At 35.9% G+C, this 24371-nt stretch overlaps 2 protein-coding genes and 2 long non-coding RNA genes across 8 annotated transcripts; 2 read left to right on the plus strand and 2 right to left on the minus strand.

The window, feature by feature from the left end:
• The first annotated feature begins 1833 nt into the window (after positions 1-1833).
• LOC110872000 (uncharacterized protein At2g29880) lies at positions 1834-6711 on the plus strand. 5 transcript variants are annotated; one of them, XM_035976417.1, is made up of 5 exons: positions 1834-2297; positions 3541-4302; positions 5030-5377; positions 5455-5725; positions 6468-6711. In XM_035976417.1, exons 3-5 carry the CDS (start codon positions 5039-5041, stop codon positions 6548-6550), a joined length of 693 nt encoding a protein of 230 aa, XP_035832310.1. In that variant the 5' UTR covers positions 1834-2297; positions 3541-4302; positions 5030-5038; the 3' UTR covers positions 6551-6711. The 5 variants fall into 5 exon arrangements, 4 of the variants coding, with proteins under 4 accessions (XP_035832310.1, XP_035832309.1, XP_021976456.1 ...); XR_004864631.1 differs by having other exon boundaries at positions 1837-2297; positions 5455-6179; XM_035976416.1 differs by lacking the exon at positions 6468-6711 and having other exon boundaries at positions 1837-2297; positions 5455-6445.
• Positions 6712-7887: 1176 nt separating this feature from the next.
• On the plus strand, positions 7888-9947 carry LOC118481167. Its single transcript, XR_004864632.1, has 2 exons — positions 7888-8774; positions 9788-9947. It is a non-coding gene; the product is annotated as an uncharacterized LOC118481167 (long non-coding RNA).
• A 2334-nt stretch (positions 9948-12281) lies between these two features.
• On the minus strand, positions 12282-17562 carry LOC110869529 (probable LRR receptor-like serine/threonine-protein kinase At1g34110). Its single transcript, XM_022118771.1, has 3 exons — positions 17473-17562; positions 13094-13349; positions 12282-12493 (listed from the first exon to the last, which is right to left on the minus strand). Exons 1-3 carry the CDS (start codon positions 17560-17562, stop codon positions 12282-12284), a joined length of 558 nt encoding a protein of 185 aa, XP_021974463.1.
• An 86-nt stretch (positions 17563-17648) lies between these two features.
• On the minus strand, positions 17649-18398 carry LOC118481168. Its single transcript, XR_004864633.1, has 3 exons — positions 18265-18398; positions 18020-18146; positions 17649-17701 (listed from the first exon to the last, which is right to left on the minus strand). It is a non-coding gene; the product is annotated as an uncharacterized LOC118481168 (long non-coding RNA).
• Positions 18399-24371: the final 5973 nt, after the last annotated feature.

Consider the following 24371-nt stretch of genomic DNA (forward strand, 5'->3'; position numbering starts at 1 on the left):
CGGCTTAAGGTGGTTCAAAATTATAAAGAATTGCAATGGGACAAGAACCAAATAGTGGAATTAGAGACGTATAAAAAGGATCTTATGAAGAGGTATGTGGCATATTGTATTTGTTTTAAATTATTGTTTTTGTTATCGTTATTAATAATTGTAAAAATTATGCAGAAATTTGGAGCTTGAAGAAAAAATGTTAAAATTTGAAGAAGAAAAGTTCGAGCTTCTGAAAACATATTATGATAAGATGGCTGATTGGAGGAGCAGGTTCTGGAATGAAGCGATCGAGTCACAGAGAGGGTTTGTTGTGGAAGTGAGTCAGTTGAGGGAGAACTACAAGATAAATGTTTGAGTTTGTATGTGGTGGTGTGATGAGCTGAGTGGTTTTGTGAGAATTAGGTGGTTTGTTTTAGTATTGGTTGGTAAATTGTGTGTTGACTTAGAAGTAACTTTGTATCTTATTCTGTTCTTCTGGATTCATACGCGGTTTCCATGATGCAACTCAAATTTTTTAAAATATTAAAAGGTGAGACAAAAATAAGACAAGTGACTATTATATCGTGTTGATAAGATAACCAATTTAAATATTTGTTTTTAGGTTCATGGAGGAAGAACTGAATCGTGGTAGCATAAAGAGTATTGTTCATGGAGTCAATAACATTGTTAAATGTCAGGTTTCACAACAACAAAATGCTTATGATTGTGGTCTCTATGCTCTTCTGTTTATTGAGCACTTAATTAAACAGGCCCCTAACATAATGGAAACAGAATATACAACAATGGTACGTGTTGACTGTTGTCTTCCTCTGATATTTAAAACATTTTTTTTATTCTGTTGGTTTTTTACTTGGTCAACATTTTTCAAATTTTTAGTTTGGAAAGAAGTGGTTTCAAGAAAAAGAAGTCGGAGGCTTGAGAACTAGGATGAAAAGCGTACTTAAAAATTTCCTCCAAAGAGAGACATTAAAAGTCTATAGCAGAAAAAAGAGACGCGGTATGACAAAATATATAACCCCTATCTATTCTGTTTCAATCATTGATTTTCAGTATTCTGTTTCAATCATTGTTTTCCAGTTTCTCATGTTTCACTAATCCAAAGAGTAGCGTGCAATTTCCTCAGAAACACTAATCCCTATCTATTATGTTTCAATAGTTTATGTTCAGTATTCTGTTAATAGTTTATGTTAAATTGAGATCTCCCCTGAGGTGTTACTTTAGAACCAGTGTTACTTCAGTTTATGTTTCAATAGTTTATGTTTATTTATTGTACAATTCAGGTGAAGAGTCAGATGATGCTCCATCATACCTTGGTAAAGGCTGGCAGATGATGATGCTACACTTATGACACCACAACCGAAGGTTAAGGCTGGCAAAAAACCAAAGGCGGGGTTAAATCAGTATAGAGAAATGCGTCGCCTTGGTCGCAATCCTAAATCAAAAGTTGCTGACCTTAGCAAGAGAATCTTGAGGAAAAGACAACCTACGTAGTGGTTGTAATTTATGACAAAATAGGGGCATAGAAGTAATGGTTGTAATTTATGACAAAATACAAACACTGGGGCATGTGTACATTGTTAAGTTTTATTAAGTTGGAAATCATCCTGATCAACCGTTGCATAAAAAGTATTGGTATGTAGGTTGTAGAATTAGCATACCACATGTCTGATCACTCTTTTGGTTCTAACCTATCGTTTAACCATACTATGGTTATGAAAAGTATCAAACTTTATATTAATTTAAGTCAGGTCACAAATCTTAAAATCTTAAGGGGGGATCTTCAAGTTAAGGGAGGATTCCCCTTTTTGGTTCTATGTTAAAACCTTATTAAAACATTAAAGGGAACCTTCAAGTTAAGATATGGTTCCCTTTTTGGTTCAAAGTTGGGGATCCGCAAGTTAAAAGAAGGTTCCCCCTTTTTTTTGGTTCTAGGTTAAAACCTTACACTGTGTTCCAGAGATCCACTTAAATGGAGAAGAGAAAAGATTTATAAGGAAAGAAGAGGGTAATGATGTTCCAGAGATTTTATTACGTGAAGAAAAGAAGAGAAGAGAAGAGATAGGGGAGGGTTTTTAGGGTTGAATTGTTTCATTCCAAATTGGGGTGATTGGGAGAGAACAGAATAATTAAAAACCACGTTCCTAATTCACTTCCTATTTTACCCTTGTAAAACATATGGCGGGTATATCTCCCACAACCCGCCAAATCTTCAACCCACCTTCCATCATCTATCCCCACAACTGCAACTGTTCCATCATTGTTTCAATCTGTAACCTGCTGTCAGCGATCCATTGTTCATCTCCCAGGTAACATCACATTCCTATTTCACATCCAATTTTGAGCGTCTTCTCCTTTGTGTGGGTCGTTCTGTTGAAAATTTTGATTAAAGTCATGGGTCCAATTTGGGTTTTGGCTTCTTGAATTGTTTAATTTTGATTAACTTAGATTGCTTTGATTGTTTATAGCAGAAAATTGTTTATACTGGGTAATGATTAATGTTAATCTATAGGTTTAGTTAGGTCAAATATTGTTTTAATTCATGGGTAGGTTATTTGATTGGAGGTATTTTGATATTCTGTTGGACAACTTTTCATTCTGGATGAATATGAGTTGCTTAGCATGTTAGGTATTCGGATAGGAGTGTAAGTTTAAACAGGTTTGTAACTGGTTCGTGATCAAAATTAGTCTATAACTTTATTGTGACTGATGTTATGTCTAAATTCATTAGTGTTTTTTAAACCTTAAAGGCCACGAAAGGAAAAAAAAGAATAAAAATGGCGAAAGTAAAATCCACATGGACACGAAAATAAAGAGTATATGAAGAGAAAAAAACACTGGTTTAATGGTTTAGTTATTTTGTACAATATTTTATAATTATAGAACAAAAATACTTAAGTTGACTTATAATCTTGGTTTTCTTTGAGGGTACCGAAAAAGAAAATTTATAGAAGAAATCTGACTTCTAGACTCTAGTTTGGACTTGATTGTGTGCACTAGTTTAGTTTTATGTCATTATTAGAGATTAAAAGTAAATGAAGAGTTGATATGTGTTTTATGTTGTATATTTTGGTGTTCTCTAATGAACCATTCTTTAGAATGATATGTCCCCCCCCCCCCCCCTATATACTTGCTTTCACCATCATAATAGATAACTCACATACTAGCAAACATGGTTTGATGGTAGTTTTGGTAAAAAGTTAGAACTGTTTCAACTTTCAAACCTATCTTTTACTTGGTCATATTCTTTTCTATTTCTTTTTATGCCAAAACGTGTCTAATTGTCCTCACTGCCACCATCTCTTTTTATGCGAGTTGTGATGCCTACGTGACACACTCAACTCTCGCCTCAAGTATGTATGTTGGATGCTCTAAACACCCCTTGTAAATAGTTTATGCTCTTACCACCCCTAGGAAATCGCTCAGATTCATAACTCTAATAGACACAAGCATTAATTAAAAAACATGTCAGTGCATCCTACAATAATTTTATAGAACGAGAACGTAAAGTTTTAACTAACAATTTTCTAATCTAATAACAATTTTCAACAGCAAGTAAATTTACAATGGATAATCAGATACGCGAGGCAGCTGAACTTGTGCGAGCTAGACAATTGCAAGCAGCTAACCTGATTTGCTTTCTGGTGGCTTTCGTTGCACTACGTAGATTGTCAACCAGAAGTCGTGCTAATTTACCTACTAATGATGAAATTTTACAACGACGATATGTGCGAGAAGAGATGTTACACGACCTTTCAAACGGCGGTAAATGTCGTGAGCTTATCCGCATGAGTGAGAAAGCTTTTATGACATTGTGCAGTATCTTAAAGCGTGATGGTGGACTTCGAGCTACTCAACGCATGTCTGTTGAAGAGCATGTTGCAGCATTTTTGCATATTGTAGGCAATGATCTGAGAAATCGGTTTACCTCATGGCTATACCGTCGTTCTGGGTCAACAACTAGTCGGTGCTTCCATAGAGTTTTGCGAGCGATTATATCATTAGAAGGTCGTTATATTCAACAACCTAAAGGTGATATTGTCCCAAAAGAAATTCAGGAAAAAAAAAGATTTTATCCTTTTTTTAAGGATTGTATCGGTGCAATTGATGGAACACATGTTCGCGTCAAAGTACCTAATAAGGATGCCCCTAGATATCGTGGTCGTAAGGGATACCCGACAACAAATGTATTGGCTGCTTGTACATTTGATTTAAAGTTTACGTATGTGCTAACTGGATGGGAGGGTACAGCATCAGACTCAAGAATTATAAAGAATGCGCTTACTAGAGATGATAAACTAGTCATTCCGACTGGTAATTTCTTTTACCAAATTTACTTAAATTGTTTAATAATGTATTTTAATACTAATTACAAGTTGTTTATAGGTAGATATTGTTTAGTAGATGCGGGTTTACCTCACACGAGTACCCTAATGGCACCATATAGAGGTGTTAGGTATCATTTGAAAGAGTACTCCACGCGCGCCCCTGAGAATGCAAAGGAGTTGTTTAACCTTCGTCATGCATCATTACGCAACGCAATTGAACGAGCATTTGGTGTCCTAAAAAAGAGGTTTCCTATTATTAGAAGTACAGCGGAACCATTTTACTCGTGCGACACACAGTCTGGCATCTTTTTAGCATGTTGTATTTTACACAACTTTTTACTAGAGGAAGATCGTGACAAAGATCTTGAAGATGAGGTTATACAAGAGGTGTTAGATGGACCACAAGAGGAAGAAAGTCAAATTACAAGAGACATACGTGAGGGTAGTACAAGATCCGAACAACTAAGGAACTCAATTGCAAATGAAATGTGGACTAACTATTTGAATTATCCAAACAATGAAATAGATATGTCAAAGTAGTTTTAGAATAGTACATTTTAGTATTTCATTTCGATTTTGTATTGACTGTTATGGTTTAAATTAATAGGTGACTTTGTTCTTTTTTATTAGCGTGTGCATTTACTAACTCTATTTAGCATAAGCAACAATTTACAGATGTATATATTTGAATTTATTTATGTATTACCATGTAGAAAGTTATCATGAGCAAACACGAAGCCACCGGAAAGAAGGAACAAATAAAGTGGACAGAAAGTATGGATAATATATTCATACAATCCATGATAGCACAACAAGATAATGGCAACAGGATTAATGGCAGTTTTACTTCACAAGCATACAACAATATGATTGAGGAGCTGAACACAAAGCTTCAAATTGAATTGACCAAAAAACATTTGAAGAACCGTTTAAAAACGTTGAAAGAGCATTTTTCCCAATGGTACGACATGTTTCGTGGAACGTCATTGAGTGGATTCTCATGGAATTCAGAAACTCAATTAATTGAAGCGGAGGATGAAGTCTGGGATAAATTAATAGATGTAAGTTTTTTTAAGTATTTACTCGAATATTTAGAATATGGTTTATAATACTAATTAGCTTAATTTTCTTTTAATAGGCAAAGCCTGATGCTGCGGCATTGAAGACGAAGAAAGTCTCAAACTTCAATGAAATGCTACAACTATTTGCAAAAGATAGGGCATCCGGTGCACACGCTGAAACAGCTAAAGAAAGAAATGCCCGACTGAAAGAAAATGACAGCATTAACATAGAAACAGTTCCAGACGTTGATGACTTCTGCGCTGCCAATGATGTAGTTCTGGAGAGCCAATGCAATACTGATGATGATATTCAAGTGCTACCTCCTACGTCTTCTCGTGCAAAGAAATGTAAGAGTAGAAAAAGAAAAGTTGAACAAGATGAAGATTTAACCTCTATGATTATGAATGGCGTTAGCAGTGTGGCTAATGCTATTTATGAAGGCAATAAAATACTTGAAAGAGCTTATCATCGCGAATACACAGGTGAAGAAATTTGTAATGCACTGGAGCCATTGGGTTTGGATTCCCATGAAATACGTGAACAGCTAAAGAAACAATGCAGTAATAAACCAATAATAATTCCAAACAGGCATAACAATATCCCAAAATATCCCCGTTTACAAGAGGCGCACCTCATGACTGAACCTCGATTCGTTTTTACCAGTACCTCAAATGAACAGCTAAATCTGGTCTGAAGCATTGAGAAATGCCCTGAAACGGTTCGCGTCGAAAAGACACGGGTCGAAACGGTACACGTCGGGGGGTCGGCCGCCCCCTCCCGCCCCCACAAAGCTACGCCCTTGTATGTGATCGAATTTACATAATGACATAATGTTATGAGTTATGACTGTATGCACAAATATGTATATGTTCTTTAATATAACTATGAGACTGCAAGTGTAATTGACGCCTGCATGTTTAGTCCCGTAGCACAAATTCGGATTCGGAACAACAATAGATGCTGCAAGTGTAATTGACTGCGCATGTTTAGTCCCATAGCACAAATTCGGATTCGGAACAACGTCTGACGCTGCAAGTGTAATTGACGCCTCAAATAAGTTATACTAAATTATCTTTTTTTTATGTGTAGGCTGGATTCAGATTCGGAACAACGGCTTACATGTGCATTATGTTTTCTGTCACGACACCGATGGGAATCGCGTTGTACGGTGATAGCAACCCAAACACGTTAACCATGGAAGGGCTTTTGGGAGATGCATATTCGATACACGGACCCGTTGATACCCCTAGTGACAGATGCATATTCGATATAAATTATAGGCCAGTTTGTTTCTTTTTCATTCAATTTGCACTTATTATTATTTTTTAATTATAATTAATATAAAATTAATTAACAAATACTAAACGAGACGAGCCCGAGCCGAGGGCGAGCTTGAAAAATTACTTACGAGCCGAGCTCGAGGTTTTAAAGTCAACGCTTGAATCGTGCTGAGCTCGAGCTTTCATATGATAAACGAGCTCGAGCTTGGTACGTTTGTTTGTTTGTGTATGAGTGTGCATATGTGTTTATGTCACCAGTAGTAATCGTGAGGGTTTTTTTTTTTTTTTTTTTTTTTGTAATAAACTCGTGCATAAAACAAAAAGATCAAACTACGTTACAACAGTAAGTATATTTATATAATTATGGACCATAGCCACATATGTGTGACAGTTTTATTGAACCATAGACTAACATTAGCTATCGCATACTGGACAGTGGACACCAATGAGTTCCAGTTACATCATCATATTCTAGTGACCACATGTGCAGTTGGTGCAGCTGCAGTTAGCACCACACTTGCAGTTGCCTTTATTTTCAGCTGCAGGAACCTCCATCACAATAGTCTCCTCCGTGCTGCACATAAAAAATCAAAATACATAAAAGTTTTCTTAATAACTGAAGTCATATTAGTTAGTGAAATTACCTGTTCTCAGTATCGACTACGGTGACATCATATCTGAATCCTTTCTTGCTGCAATTCAAGTGTGGCTTGGTCAGAAAATATGTCTAAATTTAGAATTAGAGATGGCAAAATGATTGGGCCGGGGCAGGTTAGTTAATGGGTCAAAAAAGGTAAAATTCTTTAATACGAGTTAAAACGGGTCAGGTTGACCTGAAACACTTTTTGATAAAAGATTTCATTTTTTTTTTAAATTAACTGGATTCAAGTTAATATTTTTTAATAATAAGTTAATAATCTATAGTTTGAAATTTGAATCCAGCAATTAGGAAAGTATTGTACAAAAACATTGGGCTACTTTTACCATGTTTTCTTCAAAGATATTTTATCTATTGAACAGAACTCATATCGACCCATTCATAAGTAAATGGGTCGAACATGACAGTCTACTTAGAATGATAACATATAAACACGAGCGTGTTACTTACGTGCAGTTGGCCTTGTCAAAGCAGTCACAGTTAGTTGGTACAGGAAGACATAGTTAAATTTATAATATGAAGTGGCAATAGGGGAACTCTAGACTGACGAAACTAAGAAGATGATTTAGATTCGCTATATTTTTTTATTTTTTTGGTTTTTTAAGTTTTGGTTCAATTATTCGGTTTTTTTTCTCACCCTTGAGAAGTATTAAGAGAGCAACAGAACGCTTTTGGCAGATGCATATTCGATACACGGACCCGTTGATACCCCTAGTAGCAGATGCATATTCGATACACGGATCCGTTGATACCCCTAGTGGCAAATGGAGTTTAATTTTTTATTAAAGATAAAAGAATGTTTTAAAGAAGACGAGAATGTGTGGGTTATTTTTCTTTTAGTATTACTTAAAAGGGTAGAATCGTAAAATTGTCACTATTCTTTCTTTTCCTCTCCACTCGGGAATGCAAAAAAAATGTTTATTTTCACTTCTTTCCTTTCCTTTACTTGAAACTCTGGAACACACAATAATTTTTATTTGTTCCTTTCTTTTCTCTACTAAACTCTATTTCTTTTCTTTTCTTTCTTTTATTAAACTCAGGAACAGAGTGTAAGGGGGATCTTCAGATTAAGAGAGGTTCCCTTGTTCCACTTTTTGGTTCTAGGTTAAAACCTTATTAAGGGGTGTTTGGGATTGCTTTTTCAACCTGATTTTTTGATTATTGTGTTTTGAAATCGCAAAAAATCTATTTTGAGTGTTTGGTAAAAAAATTAACAAAAACTGATTTTTTTGCGTTTTATAGACATCAAAATGTGATAATCCAAAAGTAGGTCACCCCTACCGGAGGAAAACGTGATTCCACAATATAGTCTGCTAAAATTTACCGCCATATCTATTATCACCCCTCTCCCTTTGTATACATCGTTAGAACCCTAATCACTTTGGCGGACTGTAACAAAAGTGGGCTTCTCAAATGGTGGATTCTTTCTACTTGTTGATCATCATTCCCTTCTCACAGGTTAGGGTTTCTCATGAATCATCTCTTTTCTCCTTATTTTCATGGGTATCCGTATGGATGTAATGGTGTTCATGAATGGTTAACTTGTAATTGGTTGAGTGATAATATTCGTTTCATGATTTCATGGGTATCCGTATGGATGTAATGGTGTTCATGAGTGGTAAATAGTTTTAACGACTGTGTATTTCTTGAATGCATGTGCTGTTATGTTCCTCTTTTGTTAATGATCTGACGATCCATTTTCTTCTTATTGCATTTATTTGATATCTTTGGTGGCGTAGTGTATGCACTCTAGGTGTTCGATGAATTGTCTCACAGAATTATTGCTATAAGGATCTCATAGATGAGTAACAGTTGTATTTGTTTCATCTGATTATCACATAGTAATACGATAAGTTGATGTGTTTAGTATCATCTGTTCTTGCAGAGTTTGTGTTCTTATAACTTTCCACTCTAATGGTAGTTTGTTTGCGAAGTGTGGTGATCGAAGCTACTTAGCCTATCACATAAGCAGTTTTAATCCTACTTAAGCTGGTAGTTTCATTATGTTGTCGCCTCTCGGTCTCTTTTTATTTTATGTGTTTGTATATGGCCATTTTAGTGGCTTTGATTTCGAACGTTGTCTTTCTCATTTCCACCAACTTTAACAACATATATTAAGTGGTTAAGATCATAAGAAACTACCTGGTTACTTGTAACAATGTCAAGTTGTTTGGGGAGTTCTTTAGTAATAATGATGACTAACTGTGAACAAACTGGCAGTCAACTTGTAGCACATCAACAACCATTCAAAGCTTTGATGATATTGTTTTGTGTGGTTTGGTTTTCTTGTAGTTTTTCTCGTGACTCGTATCATCATTTCTGAAGTCTCGAACTTAATATACACATGGACTTGGCAATAACCATTTCATTTTAGTTGTCTATTTTTTGACCCGTTTAACATTAATTCACCACAATTTATATCTTGGTTTTGATTCTGCTCAGCTTTATGTTTTCGCCTATTTTTGGCTCAGCGGATGTGCAGTGGCATTTAGGTGATTTTAAGCTCATGGGGGAGCATCAACAGGGGAGACATAAGGCTGGAACATACTTTTATGATTAGGACAAACTTTCCACCCCGAATTTTTATTTTGAGAACCTAATAAAAGTATGGAAACCAATAATTTCTTGAAATTTTTCTAACACTTTTTCTTGTTTTTTGTTTCCGTCAGTTGAGGCTTACCCACTTGGGTACTTTGGAGGTCATGTTCAACTTGGTTGGGTTGAAGTTATAAGGAGGAGTGAGGTTGAGGCCATGTTATCGAGTGCAGTTGGCAAGATACCTATTGGGATTAAGATTTCACTTAGTTATTTTTTAAAATACATATATTTGCCAAACACTCAATAGTTGATTATCTGATTATTGTGATATCAAACAACATAATCAAATCCAAACACTATCTTTCTGCAGCACGTTTTGTTACAGCTAATTATCTGATTCTGATTATTCAAAACGCATAATCTATTTTGAAAAAGCAATCCCAAACACCCCCTAAGACTTAAGGGGGGATCTCCAGATTAAGAAAGGTTCCCATTTTTGGTTTTATTTTAAAACTTTATTAAAACCTTAAGCCGGGATCTTCGGTCCCAAACACCCCCTAAGACTTAAGGGGGGATCTCCAGATTAAGAAAGGTTCCCATTTTTGGTTTTATTTTAAAACTTTATTAAAACCTTAAGCCGGGATCTTCGGCTTACGAGAGGGTTCCCCTTTTTGGTTCTACTTTAAAACCTTAAGGATGGATCCCCAAGTTAAGAGAGGGTTCCGCTTTTTGGTTCTATTTTAAAACCTTATTAAAACCTTAATGGGGGATCTTCAGCTTAAGAGAGTGTTCACCTTTTTGGTTCTACGTTTAAACCTTAAGGGGGTATCCCCAAGATAAGAGAGTTTCCCTTTTTGGTTATATGTTAAAATGTAATGTAAGGCCCCGAACTCGGGCACCCCACATGCGTTGGATTTACTCGTAATACAACTTAGAAAAATCAGAGTAAATAAAAACTTGTGCGGAAGTCATGACGTAACATTAAAGCATTCGATTACATATTCATTTAAACATAACTAGATAACAATTGTCTTAATACTCAAATTATAAAAACTTCTTTCATCGATGCCAGTCTTCGTTTCATCCCTTGCCATTCATCCCTCCAGCAAACTCCGACACGCTAATTACCTGCGTGCATACTTACTAAGTCAGCTACGCTGAGTGAGTTCAAGATATTCACATAGTTTTTTTACGTGATATAAAGTAGCGGTGTAAACAAGCCCAGAGGCTCGAGAGCTACTCGTGATCGGCTCAGTTGTAAGCTCGAACAAGCCGAACCTTAACGAGCTCGAGCCTGAAATAGAGCTCGTTTTGTTATCGAGCCCGAGCTCGAGCCTGAAATACAAAACTCGTTTAGGCTCGTGAGCCTAAACGAGCCCATACAAAATTTTAGTTTTTTTATATATAGTATGGTATGGTATGGTAGGGTATGGTATGGGTATGGTATGGTATGGTATGGTATGGTATGGTATGGTATGGTATGGTATGGTATGGTATGGTATGGTATGGTATGGTATGGTATGGTATGGTATGGTATGGTATGGTATGGTATGGTATGGTATGGTATGGTATGGTATGATATGATATAATATGATATAATATCTAATATCTAATCTACTACTAATAAAGAAATACATATAATGTCATTTGTCATTCTCTAATTTAATTTATTTATATAATGCCATGTGGCATTCTCTCATTTAATCAATTAATTTATATATGAAACTAGTTTAAGAACCCGTGTATTACACGGGTTGATTAAAGATAATATCTTACCATTATCATCGTTTACATAAAATGTTATGATTAAATACACGTTAAAACGCAAACGAATTTGTAAGACTACGACGACAAATTGAAATACATGAATATGTAATGATCAAAATTCGTTGAAAATCTCCTTAAAAACCACATTAGTTGTGTTATACGTATTGTTAACGTCCTACGTTAAATACTGCTATATACACCAAAAGTCGTTAAAAGTCTTGTTTATACACTTACTTAGAACCAACCTTTAAAACTCTACATGTTGAAAAGGATCAGTTCAAAAGTCTTCTTCATTAAGACCGCTGACATTAAATAGCTATGAGTAGATGATTACTTCATTAAAGGTTGTGAAGTTTTCCCCCATTCCTGCAGGTGAACTCTTTAACTTCCATCAACAATGCAACCACTTCTTTCATTGTAGGTCTCTCCGCGGGTGAAGAATTCACACAAAACATCGCGATCCCAAGCGTTAGTAGCATTTCTTGGACCATTTGATCCGGCATCCCTTGTAAGTAGTGGCGGATCTAGAAAATCTTCGTGGCGGTAACGTGTTATAAAAAAGCGGTAACGAAATTGAAAAAAGGTCAAAGAAATGTCAAATTTTCCCAAAATTTACATTACTGCCGGAGGGCCAAGCGGTAGCGAAGGCTGCCCCTTCCCCTAAGGTAGGTCCACCCCTGCTTGTAACTTGGCGTCTAGTATGGTGACTGTGGGCTCAAAACTGCCCATTTTCTTTTTGACCCACTCGACTATATGTGAAACCTCCCTGACCCGATTCTCGACCGCACTACGTCCACTTAAGATTTCTAGTAACACCACTCTGTAACTGTAGACGTCACTCTTTTCTGTTATGTTCATTGTGTAACCATATTCTGCAAAAAAATAGAAAAAAATAAATAAGTCCATATATGAATCTATCTTTTTAAAGTGATTAACAAAAATATTCTTCTAATATGAATATTTAGAATTAAGTTAATCATATTAGATATTCTTGTTCCTCAAGTGGTCTTAAAATGCATGTCAATTTCAAGAGACGGGTCAAATAAAAAATCAGGTAAAAAGAAAACGGATCAAATGGGCCGAAAACATTGCCCAAAACATATTGTTGTGCAAAAAAAGTTTAAAACATACCTGATCACTATTGTGATATTATAGTTTTTTAACAAAAGAAAATATGTAAAATGTATCCGAAATCGGGTATGTTTTGAAATCAACCAAAGATTTAACTGTTTTGACCCATTACTCAACCCGAAAAATAACACTCTTAACGTTTGTACACCATGTTAAAGGACAATATCCATAGGATTGGCTACCCTTAACACACAAACTAATGGGTTTGGCCTGTTTCAAACGGGTTGAAAACAATGTTAATGATTTGAAGCATTTTGATCGGTTATAAACAACAGACTAAATCCACTGGTTAGAATGATAATTAGCTCGTGATTCAACGATAACAACAAAAAAAAACTTGCCTGGAGCGATGTATCCATATGATCCAGTGACCCGTGACATGGCATGCTGATAATTGGCAGAATTCATTAGTTTCGCGAGCCCGAAATCAACCAAATAAGCCTCATATTTGCAGTCGAGAAGAATATTATTGCACTTAACATCTCTATGAAGAATTGCAGGCACACAATCTTGATGAATATAAGCGAGCCCTTGTGCGGATCCAACCGCGATCTTGTACCTCGTTTCCCAATCCAAATTCCGATTACTTTGCAACAACTGCTGTAAAATCTACTTTGGAATGTGATTGTAAAGCAATTGTCACGGCCCCCGACCCGGTTTGACCCGTTTCAGGAGCCGCGGGACAGAATTCCCGTGGTATTTAATTTAGGCGACAGCGGAAGTCTTTTTAAAACAGGATCTTTCAATATTTAAAACTGCCCGTTTACATAATTTAGGGATAAAACCCCGGTAATTTACAATCATTTGATTTCACTGGGAAATCTTTTATTTTACAAAACATGTTTCTTTATTTTATCATGAGCCACTTGCTTAAGCTTGTAGTGCTTCACGGCACTTTTCCTGGATCATAACAGATTACCTGAAACATGTTTGAAAAAGGTTTTGTCAGCGGGAAATACTGAGTGAGTTCATTCAGGTTTTATAAAATGACACTTAGTTATAAAATTACAGCATAAGAGCGATTACAATGGTTTATATCTTATATTTATCTGGCGCTGTGTCACAATGGTGACAATGGTCATACCACTATTAGTTCAATGAACCCAAATAGTGATGATTATCCCTAGTAGGTCAATGAACCTAACTGGGAGAAAATTAGTAATGTGCACAATACCCCACTAGCCAGTGATTCAAGATATCCACGACTTAGTCCCTGTAATTATAACTTTTGAAAATAATTTGGAGTATTGTAAAATAGTTGATAAAAAGAGAATGACTCACAAACTGTGAGAAAAGAGAATGGACTCACTTTGCAGATTTAACGAGCAGAGTATAAGCCTACTGATTAGCCTTGATTAACCTAATTTAAATAACAATGCACACAAACGGGTTAGTAACTAATACAGCAGTTACGACAATTCACGAGATTAAACCCTCACAACGATTAACAAAGTGCAATACTTAACAATTCAGCGGATTCACAACGAATGACAGAGTATAGTCTGAATTCGGACAGCACTCAAACATTCAAGTCGAAATCACGATGAATAACAAAGTATAAACTCAATTTGAGCAGCACTCAAACAATCGTTGGATAGTTACAATCGATCGGACGTTGAATCGTAATAGCGATCGAGTTATTACCCTGATTGCGGCAGCGATTTGTGAATCGTGTGTGTTGTGGAGTATTTCTGTTATAACTCAGAGTGTACAACGAATTTCTTCGTCGTTTTTGTGCTAGAAATCAAGTGCCAATGCCCTCTATTTATAGCCAAATTTTGACCCCCCTCGCGTGATGCGAGGGGTCCTGCCCTAGGCTTCGCGTGACGCGAGGCCTCACCTATTTTCTATAGGTAGCCACGTCCCTGTTACACCCCAACCGATGGCGGAATCATCGGGGCGCGGCACTAGGCGAATCAGATTGCTCAAGAGAATCCATAACAACTATATTGCGATAATATTTATTACATTTGTTATCCCATGCTAACAAACAATACAATCACGTAAGTTATTACAGATTTCTTGTCCTCTCGAACAATTCAAATCCGACAACCTAGATTTTAGGTGAGTTTCTAGACTTCCTAGCTTGATTTGATGTAGACTTCAACTAGACCTGCAACATACGTTAAAATATTGTCAATACAAAAGTATTGGCGAGTATACATGTTTGATATGTAATAGTATAGATTAAGAGTGCTGCGAATTTCCACATGCGTAGACGTAATACACGACATATATACTCACAAAACTGATACTACCAGCTAAGTCCTCGATGCTCGACTCTTCGATGGCATAACTAGACCCCGTCGGGCGAAATAATACTATACTAGCTGTGGTGGGACGTCACGAGTATAAGTCCTAGCATACATGTAACTAGCATCACGTATATCTATGCAAATAGTTATTCGCAAGTGATAAATTGTCCAATTGAATCATTCTTTTGATAAGTTCGATTTAATAGGAACGTATGTTACACCCAAAGTTCGATAAAAGGGGTCAAGTATACTCACCGTGCGTAGTTGGTTGGATTGACGGTATGGTGTCTGAGAATGTCCTGATTACAGACTAATTTCATGAGTATTGGATTACGCGTTAAACGGTATCGAATTACGCGAATTTGGACGAAAAATGGAATTGAGCTGGCCCATTCGGATGGACCGCTCGATCGGCCGGGCTGCCCGATCGAGTGGACCGTCCGATCGAGTGGGCCGTTCGATCGGCTGGTCCATCGACTGGGCCGCTCGATCGGCCAGCCTGTCCAGTTGTTTTTTGATGATTTTCGAGTGTTTTTCGGTGTTTTTGGTCGAGACGTTTTGGTGACGTGTTGAACGACTGAAATCCCATCCATTCCGACCTGTTCCAACGGCCGGGAATCACCCCGTTTATCAGAACTGACCGTTCTTGGCGGGTTTTCCGTGTTTAACCCGAAATTGGTCGTCTCTTTGATAGAAATCAGATCCTTGACCATCACGACACCAATAATGAGTGGAAGGTCGGTCTAATCTCTGTTTCTACCGTTGGTATGTATAGATCTGATGTAAAAACCTTGATTGTTCTTGGGAACCCCTGGATTCTGAGTTGTTCTTGGTGGAAATGAGGCCAACACTTGAAGTTCATAAGAACTTTGTGATGACATCACTCTGAACATCTCAAATCCATGGCTTCTTGATTAGAAAATATAAATTTGGATGAGATTCGTGAAGAATCGTATGGAAACCATTCGGATCTGAGTTGTTCTTCATCGGATGACATCACCCTTGAAGAACTCCATGGTGACATCACCCTAGAACACTCCAAATCCGTCGATTTCACGGTTAAAAGTCGAATCTTGAAAGATAGAAAGATGAAGGATTGCATAAAGATTAAGGAAGTACAAGATTTGAGTTGAAAACTTACAAGAATCGCGAGAAATCGGAAGATTAAGGGGCTGGGACGTCTTGGTCGAGTAACAGCAGCAACAACAAGTGTTTGGAGTGGAAGTGGGGTATTTATAGGCAAGGAAGGAGAGAAAAGGAGGAAAACGGGCCGGATCGGATGGCCCGTTCGGTCGGCCGGCCCAGCCGATCGGCTGGCCTGTCCGATCGGACGGCCCAGCCGATCGGCTGGTCCGTTCGATTAGATGGGCCCAGTCGATTGGCTGTCTGTCCGATCGGCCGGCCCAGCCGATCGGCTAGCCCGTCCGTACGGAAGCCCTGGGACCTCGTTTTTGGCGCGATTTCGACTGTTTGGGCCGTATTTTCATATATTTATATAATTATTTAATTATTTATCATAATTGATCACAAAAGGGTCGTATATACGTATCTATGTATCCAATATCCGGTGCGGTGATCGAGTTACGCGTGCCTTCGAGTGCGTTCTTCGATGTGATGTGCCACAATGATTATCGGGGCACTACTTGCTCGTATTGCCATCATCGTCATGACGGCTGGAGGCATGGTACTCACCCGATAGTCTTCGTTAGCGTTGATTGCTTACGTTTCGACACCTCACGTTTATCGAGGAGGGTAGATTAAGCCCTCACTCGACATCATCGCGAGTGTTATAATTTATGAAAATAGGTTTGCAATTGCCACAGAATATGCGTAATTATTCGATTATACTTCGATTTAGCAATATATCTGATATAGTCACATTATGATCTGAATCTCCGGTGCTAGGCGTAACGAGTGTATCGAGTAGTAACAACGCACGAAAGTGCGGGTTGTTACAGTCCCTAACTAGGCTTGCTGTGTCGATAGTTTCTTAAAATTCGTTTTTGACAACGAGTTATTTAGATAATCGTAACTAGGGTTTTGCCCCCCCTGAGTTTTAGGGGCCCTGATCCTGATTCTGATGATTCTGAAAATTTTAGGGTTTGCGTAGAATCACTTGGGTGTCTCAATTAGGGTTTTCTTAATAGACAATTAACACACTAAGTATTGGTTTTAGTGAGAGTTGTTACAGCAATAGATTCACACTTTTATTAGAACAATACCCCAAAACTTTCACTATATTTTGATGCCGAATATGACCCAGAATTTGAATTTCAGCTGCAAACGCGACCCGAATGGCTGGCCACGCCCAGCTAAGCGACGCCCTACCACACCCCTAGTTTTTGAGTATTAGCTTGTGGATCCCACCCTCGCCATATGTCGAACAATTCCCCCCAACCCAAGCCACTCCACACCCAATAGTCTTATATTACAATTTAAACAAATTTAAAGTGAATTTAACTAACCTTAACAGTTATCTCAGCTTTATAAGGTCTAGCTGCACCCCATATAAAACATAAAATAGTAAACAAAACAATAAAACTCAAAAGAGCCATTAAAGCTTGTAATCTTCTAGTAATAAAATAATTCAAATCAACAACTGAAAGTAAAAAAAGTGAAATAAATTACAAAAATTACAAAAGCGCGATGCATGTAGAAGGGGTTGTGTTGAATTCCGGCAATTCCTTCAGCTAGCTATTTACGATATTCGCTTTTAGTTTCAGCTAAACTTCAGTATCGGTACTAACAACATGTAGAGTTATGTACATCATAATTGTTAATGAAGGATAAAACAATATATTGTACGACTAATAAGGAAACCGTTACGAATTCAAACTTCAACAATCCATTTTTAAAGAGTAAAAAAACATGCTTAGTAAAGTCAAACATTAAAGAACTGCAATACGGTAACAAAAAAATTCCCGAGAAGGGGTATTTCATGAAGAAAATTAAAAAATCAAATTACACGATATACATACAATGCAATTAAACAAACCAAATTCAAATACGTACCCCTGGTGTATAAGGTGGACCCCACTCGTCTGGGACTTTCATGAATCTGTCGATTTCATCAAACATGTTGACATCAAAATTGTGTGCTCTGTCTAGCTTGTACCTTCTCATTGGCAAGCTCAGCTTCCTGCAAGTCACGGGCACACAAAATAAATTAATTTTTATGGTTTGTTAGAATATAGTTGCTAAGTTTTGAGTTGTAAAAGCGGCAACAAAATTGCTAAAGTTTGTGAGAAAAAAAGTACCTGAGGAGTGTTGTACTCGATGAAGCAATAACCTCAGTGTCTTCAACAATGCAACCACTTCCTTTTGACCCACTCGACTATATGTGAACCCTCCCTGACCCGATTCTCGACCGCACTACGTCTACTTAAGATCTCTAGTAACACCACTCTGTCACTGTAGACATCACTCTTTTCTGTTATGTTCGTTGTGTAACTGTATTCTGCAAAAAAATAGAAAAAATAAATAAAGCCATACACGAATCTATCTTTTAAAGTGATTAACAAAAATATTCTTATAATATGAATATTTAGGATTAAGTTAATCATATTAGATATTCTTGTTCGTCAAGTGGTCTTCAAATGCATGTCAATTTCAAGAGACGGGTCAAATAAAAAATCAGGTAAAAAGAAAACGGGTCAAATAGGCCGAAAACATTGCCCAAAACATATTTTTGTGCAAAAAAAAAAAGTTTAAAACATACCTGATCACTATTGTGATATTATAGTTTTTTTAACAAAAGAAAGTATGTAAAATGTATCCGAAATTTGGTATGTTTTGAAATCAACCAAAGATTTAACTGTTTTGACCCATTACTCAACCCGAAAAATAACACTCTTAACGTTTGTACACCATGTTAAAGGACAATATCCATAGGATTAGCTACCCGTAACACACAAACTAATGGGTTTGACCTGTTTCAAACGGGCTGAAAACAATGTTAATGATTTGAAGCATTTTGATCGGTCATAAACAACAGATTAAATCCACTGGTTAGAATGATAATTAGCTCGTGATTCAACGATAACAACAAAAAAATACTTGCTTAAGACCCCGTGTATTACACGGGTTGTATAAAGAAAATACTTCTTATAAATCTATTGATTTGATAAATTGCACATAAATATAATTTTGTTTTGCAATCATGATTAGCAGAATATATATTTCATAATAAAATAAAATAAAATAAAATATATGCGCGGGTCCTTAAGACAAAATGTGGGGCAATAACCACCGGAACTACAACCAATTATTGTTTATACATAGTTCTTATAAATATATGTATTAACCATCTGGTGGGACAAAATATATTAAATTGTTATCATCATAAAAGTATTATTAATAGTAGCTTTACAGAGACACCGTTTATTTGTGTTCAATTAGTGTGTTGGTTAATAGTTAATGTATAAATAATGAATATCAGTTAGGAAGAGGGATCAATGGTTATCTTTCTTTTGACCATCTATCAGTTGGATCCCTCCCTGATTACTGAACCAAGTTCCCAAAGCGTGTCATGTGCAAGGGAAGTTATAATCTTGTTGTCTTCGTCTTCCACGAAAAGTTAAGGCCTTTTGAATCCTAAAAAGTACATCATCAGTTTATTGCTGAAATTGATAGGTAGGATATGGTTACAATTATGGAAAGTAGCAGGTCAAATTAAATACCATTAACCTTATTTAGACATGTATATGAATGTTTCAAACTACCTTCAAATACTGGTCCGTATCGGAACCAAATCATACCGGACCGGGTATTTTGGGTAAAAAAAAGTGCACCTCAATCAACCCGTTTACCCATTTGCAGAAAATCATTTAAGTAATTGGGTATTTTAAAGAAAAAAAAACTAAATAAAAATAACACCCATTTGACCCCTTTCAAGCTGACTCTGTTTTAAACCATTACCCAACCATCTTCCCATCTCTAGCCAAATAGTATCAGTGGAACTTCACAACCCTTAGGTTGTGAGTCAAGTTTCTTTAAAAAGCATTAGCAAAACAATTAGTTGACCCTTTGTAAAAGAACTATTTCTAAGAAAATACATCTGAATAAATGCTAAGGGAAATACATCCCAGAAAGACAAAAGATGTAGATACCAAGCATTTCCAGAGGAGCACCAAAATTTTCCTTTGCTTCTGTTGACATGCTTAGCCAAAGCCCGAGCTCCATCACTCAAAACTAAGCTTTTAACCTCAAGCCAAAGTGAAGTTAAGTTGTCAAAAAGCAGAGACTTGTGTATAATACGAATACGGAAACAGTGGTATGTTGTTTATGAAATCCATAAGAGATACATGAATGGTAAAACAAACAAAGATTTCACCTGTATATATATGTATATATGAAGAGAGATAGATGGCAAAATAAAACTCAAAACACAAAAACTTATACCCAGATGTTTTACCAGAAATTACTCAATTAGACTAAACATTGACCTAGAATTATATAGCATAAAAAAACTTCAAAAACAACATGAAAACATGCCATCCCAAGTTTCCTTGACCCTAACAGTAACACAGGGCCGACTCAATCATTTTGGTGGCCTAAAGCGATTTAAAAACTTGAGGCCTTTTTCAAAAAAAAAAAAAACACTATTTGAGAAAAACCCTCCTTTACCCGGGCTTGGATTCGCTGAAATATATTATAATGATTTTAAGAACAATTAATGTATACCAATGAAAGAAGATTCACAATTAGAGAAAGAGTAACTGCTGTTAACACTAAAATGCTAAACTTTAGATTACAAAACTTAAAGCAGACTTAAACAAAATATATTATAATGATTTAAAGAAGAGTAATCACAAACATATAGTTCTATGTGTCGGTCAACTGGTCAAGAGCTAAACATCATCAGTAATAACATGATGACTACAAAGCTTGCAGCAAACTTAAACTAATAAAATCATATCAACAGTGGTTCAAATCAGGCCCTAATTTTAAAACTTCAAAGAAATTCAACCATTCACGCCCGAATCAAACATCATTATCAGAAAATTAAAAACAAACAAAACCACATGCGAATATCTTTAGTTTGCGAAAAGATCTGGGATAAGCAAGACTTACCTTCAGCCCAACGATGCTCCAGCAAGCACTCTCAGTTGCTGCAAAAACTGTGGTATTATACGACTACATTATCAGAAAATTAAAAATCGACAAAACCACATACGAACAGAACTAAATTCATAACACATAATTACAATGGAATCGACCAGATATTTCGGTTGTAAGAATTCCGTACCCTAATCGATGAGCTTCAAATGGTTGGATTTTCCATACATTCATCACTCCTTCACAACTTACCAGACCTAGTTTTACTTGTACCACCTAGGAAGTGAGGCCCTTGAAAAGTGGTGGCCCAAAGCTTTTGCCTCATTTGGCTCACCCTTGGGCCAGGCCTGCATTATAGTGTATATGATCTTCTAAACAAATAGGCAGCAATTAACAGATTCATGAGGCTCAGAGAATGCAAAAGGACCAAGCCACCATGGCTGCAATAAGGGTTGCAGGTACTAAACTGCCATCCTCCATAGCTGCCACACCATGGCGACTTATTGCCTTTATTTTTTATAACTCATCACTGCCTCTGGGTAACAACGATCCATTTAAACAAACACAGCTACAATTCCTATTTAACGGTCGTTAAATTACTATTCCTAACCACCATACAACCATTTCACCACACGGTACAACACCAAACAACTATAAAATGTTACCGGTTGATGTTGTATAATTTTAGTGCATAAATGAAGATACCAATGAACCGGGATCGCCATAAGTCCAACAAAACCCTAGCCTCCATGCCCGGAGGCGGTGGCTAGGTATTCTAAACCAGCGTTAACGTTGATACCTAACTATCAACGACTGTCCAGTGAAGACCACCCTCCTGATAACACAAAATCACCATGACCAACACCTATTCCGACTGTGGCAACCATGGTCTCAGGTTTTTAACAAAAAACACAATTCAATGACTTTACATAACTCTCAATTCAGTGACAAACAAATAGCCACAACTCGAGAAACATAAATCCAACCAACAATGATAATAATATGAACTCAAAAACCCAACAATTATTACTTAACTAAATAAAATAAACCGTTAATCAAAGCATATAGCAGGTTCCGTCCGATAAGAATTGGATAATATGCTAAATTCTCATATTTAAAAAACCAACCACCTGCTCTAGCTATAGCAATTGCAGGTTTATGTGAATATGAAATTACTAAAAAATGAAAAGAACCAGATAGAATGTAGGTGACAATGATGATTTGAAAAGAATCAAAGAAAGACGTGTCACCAAAAAAAGGAAAGGGGAAATAAGATGCAATTGGGTAAAATGCGTGGGTTACCGTAACATTGCACCGCCGGTTACAGTAATCATAGCAAGAACCACCACCATCGTAATCTCTGTTACCATCAACTACCACCGACAATTGTGGAGGAAACCCTATTGACCAGAATCGTGGCTATAAACCTTAACTAACCGGAATAGTGGCTATAGCTCTAGCCATCACCTGGAGCAACCGTCGATCGTCTGAAACCCAACTGGAAAGTCGCAGATGAGTAAGACCTAGGGTTTATGATTTGAAAAAAAAAGTGTGAAAGGAAAGGTCTGGATATTTATGAAATAGGATTTAGATTGAAGAGAAGAGGGGCATAGATTGATAAGCTGGGTGACGGGAAGAGTTCTAGGGTTTGTTTCCAGCCTTTAGGGATTAGGAAACATGAATAGAAAAGCAATTGAAGAAGATGAGAAGCATGAGACATGACAATACATCAGCACATAAATTAGGGAAAACAACTTGTGAGAGAAGGAACTAATGTGATAAAGGAGAATAGAGAAAGAGTTTGGCGCCCAAAGGTGAATTCTCTGGCCTAAGAGGGTGTCCACATCACCCAATTGATTGGCCAAAAATAGGACATGTGGCAAAGATAAATTATTTTAGTATAGTAGATAGATTAATACTATATTAATATAGTAGATTAATCTCTAATATTATTAATTATTGTTATATCTAATAATATATAAATCTAAATAATTGCTATACATTATCCAATTTATCTATGTGTTAATTTCTTTAACTTTATTTTTTTAAGATTACATGGATTTTGTCTTTGTTTTCTTTTTTTTTTCATTAAAATGTTTAAATTACAAACTGATAAATAATTAAATGAGTATTTAAATAAAATTGATAATAATTAAATGAGTATTTAAATTAAATTTAGATAACCGTTAACTTATATTTTAATTGATGATGAATAATAATTAAGTTATTTCTAATTATTGTAGAGGATATTTATATAGCATCTTCAGTTAAATTTGATAAACTAACTGGACATATTTGATTTGCTTTAGTTATTAAAAATAGCAAATATATAATTTGAAGAATAATTGCTGAAATCCCCTGTGCGATTCGGTGGGAATTCAATTTACAGCGATATGGGTTTGGTTCATTACGTTAATGACACTTTCTATAACTACGAAAAGAAAAATCCAAAGAAATAAAGTTGTTAAACTTCAGAGTATAAAAATTTTGTGGTCATTTTAGAAAATATTTAAACTTTAATATTCTTGTCACAAAAACACAGAAGAAAAGAAAACATTAAATTAAAGTGAAAACTGTTAATGAAATTTATAGTCAAACCGATGTTTAACATATAGAAGTACTAGCATATTATTCATATATTATTCATGTTAGCGTTCCATTCCAAATTATTTATAATTCAAGGTGTTTAAATTATATGGTTTAACTTATGTATTTTTAATGATAATTAGCAATAGTTATCCGTTATATATTGGCATTTTAATATGTGTAAAAATTATTATATTTTTCTTTAAATTTCAAAGAAAAAACTGACATTTTCTTGATTATGGGTGATTTAATTTAAGTAATATTTGTATGAGATTTATTATCTTTAACATATGTAAGATATTTTATTTACTCAACCCCATGTAATACATGGGTATATAACCTAGTAATATAATATAATATAATATAATATAATATAATATAATATAATATAATATAATATAATATAATATAATATAATATAATATAATATAATATAATATAATATAATATAATATAATATAATATAATATAATATAATATAATATAATATAATATAATATAATATAATAATGATGATAACGATGATGATCCGAGCCCGAGACGAGCTTTGGCTCGTTTAAGCGAGCTCTAGCCGAACTTTTAGCTCGTTTAAGGCTGTTCTCAAAATAGTTCGAGCCGAGTCGAGCCAAACTCAAGCTTTGGGTTTTACTCGCAAGCCGAGCTCGAGCTCAAATAAGTAGGCTCGAACCGAGCCGATCGCAAGCTCAAGCTTCATAAAAAC

This window comes from Helianthus annuus, chromosome 8 (genome assembly GCF_002127325.2).
Source record: "Helianthus annuus cultivar XRQ/B chromosome 8, HanXRQr2.0-SUNRISE, whole genome shotgun sequence".
Classification (NCBI taxonomy): Eukaryota; Viridiplantae; Streptophyta; class Magnoliopsida; order Asterales; family Asteraceae; genus Helianthus; species Helianthus annuus.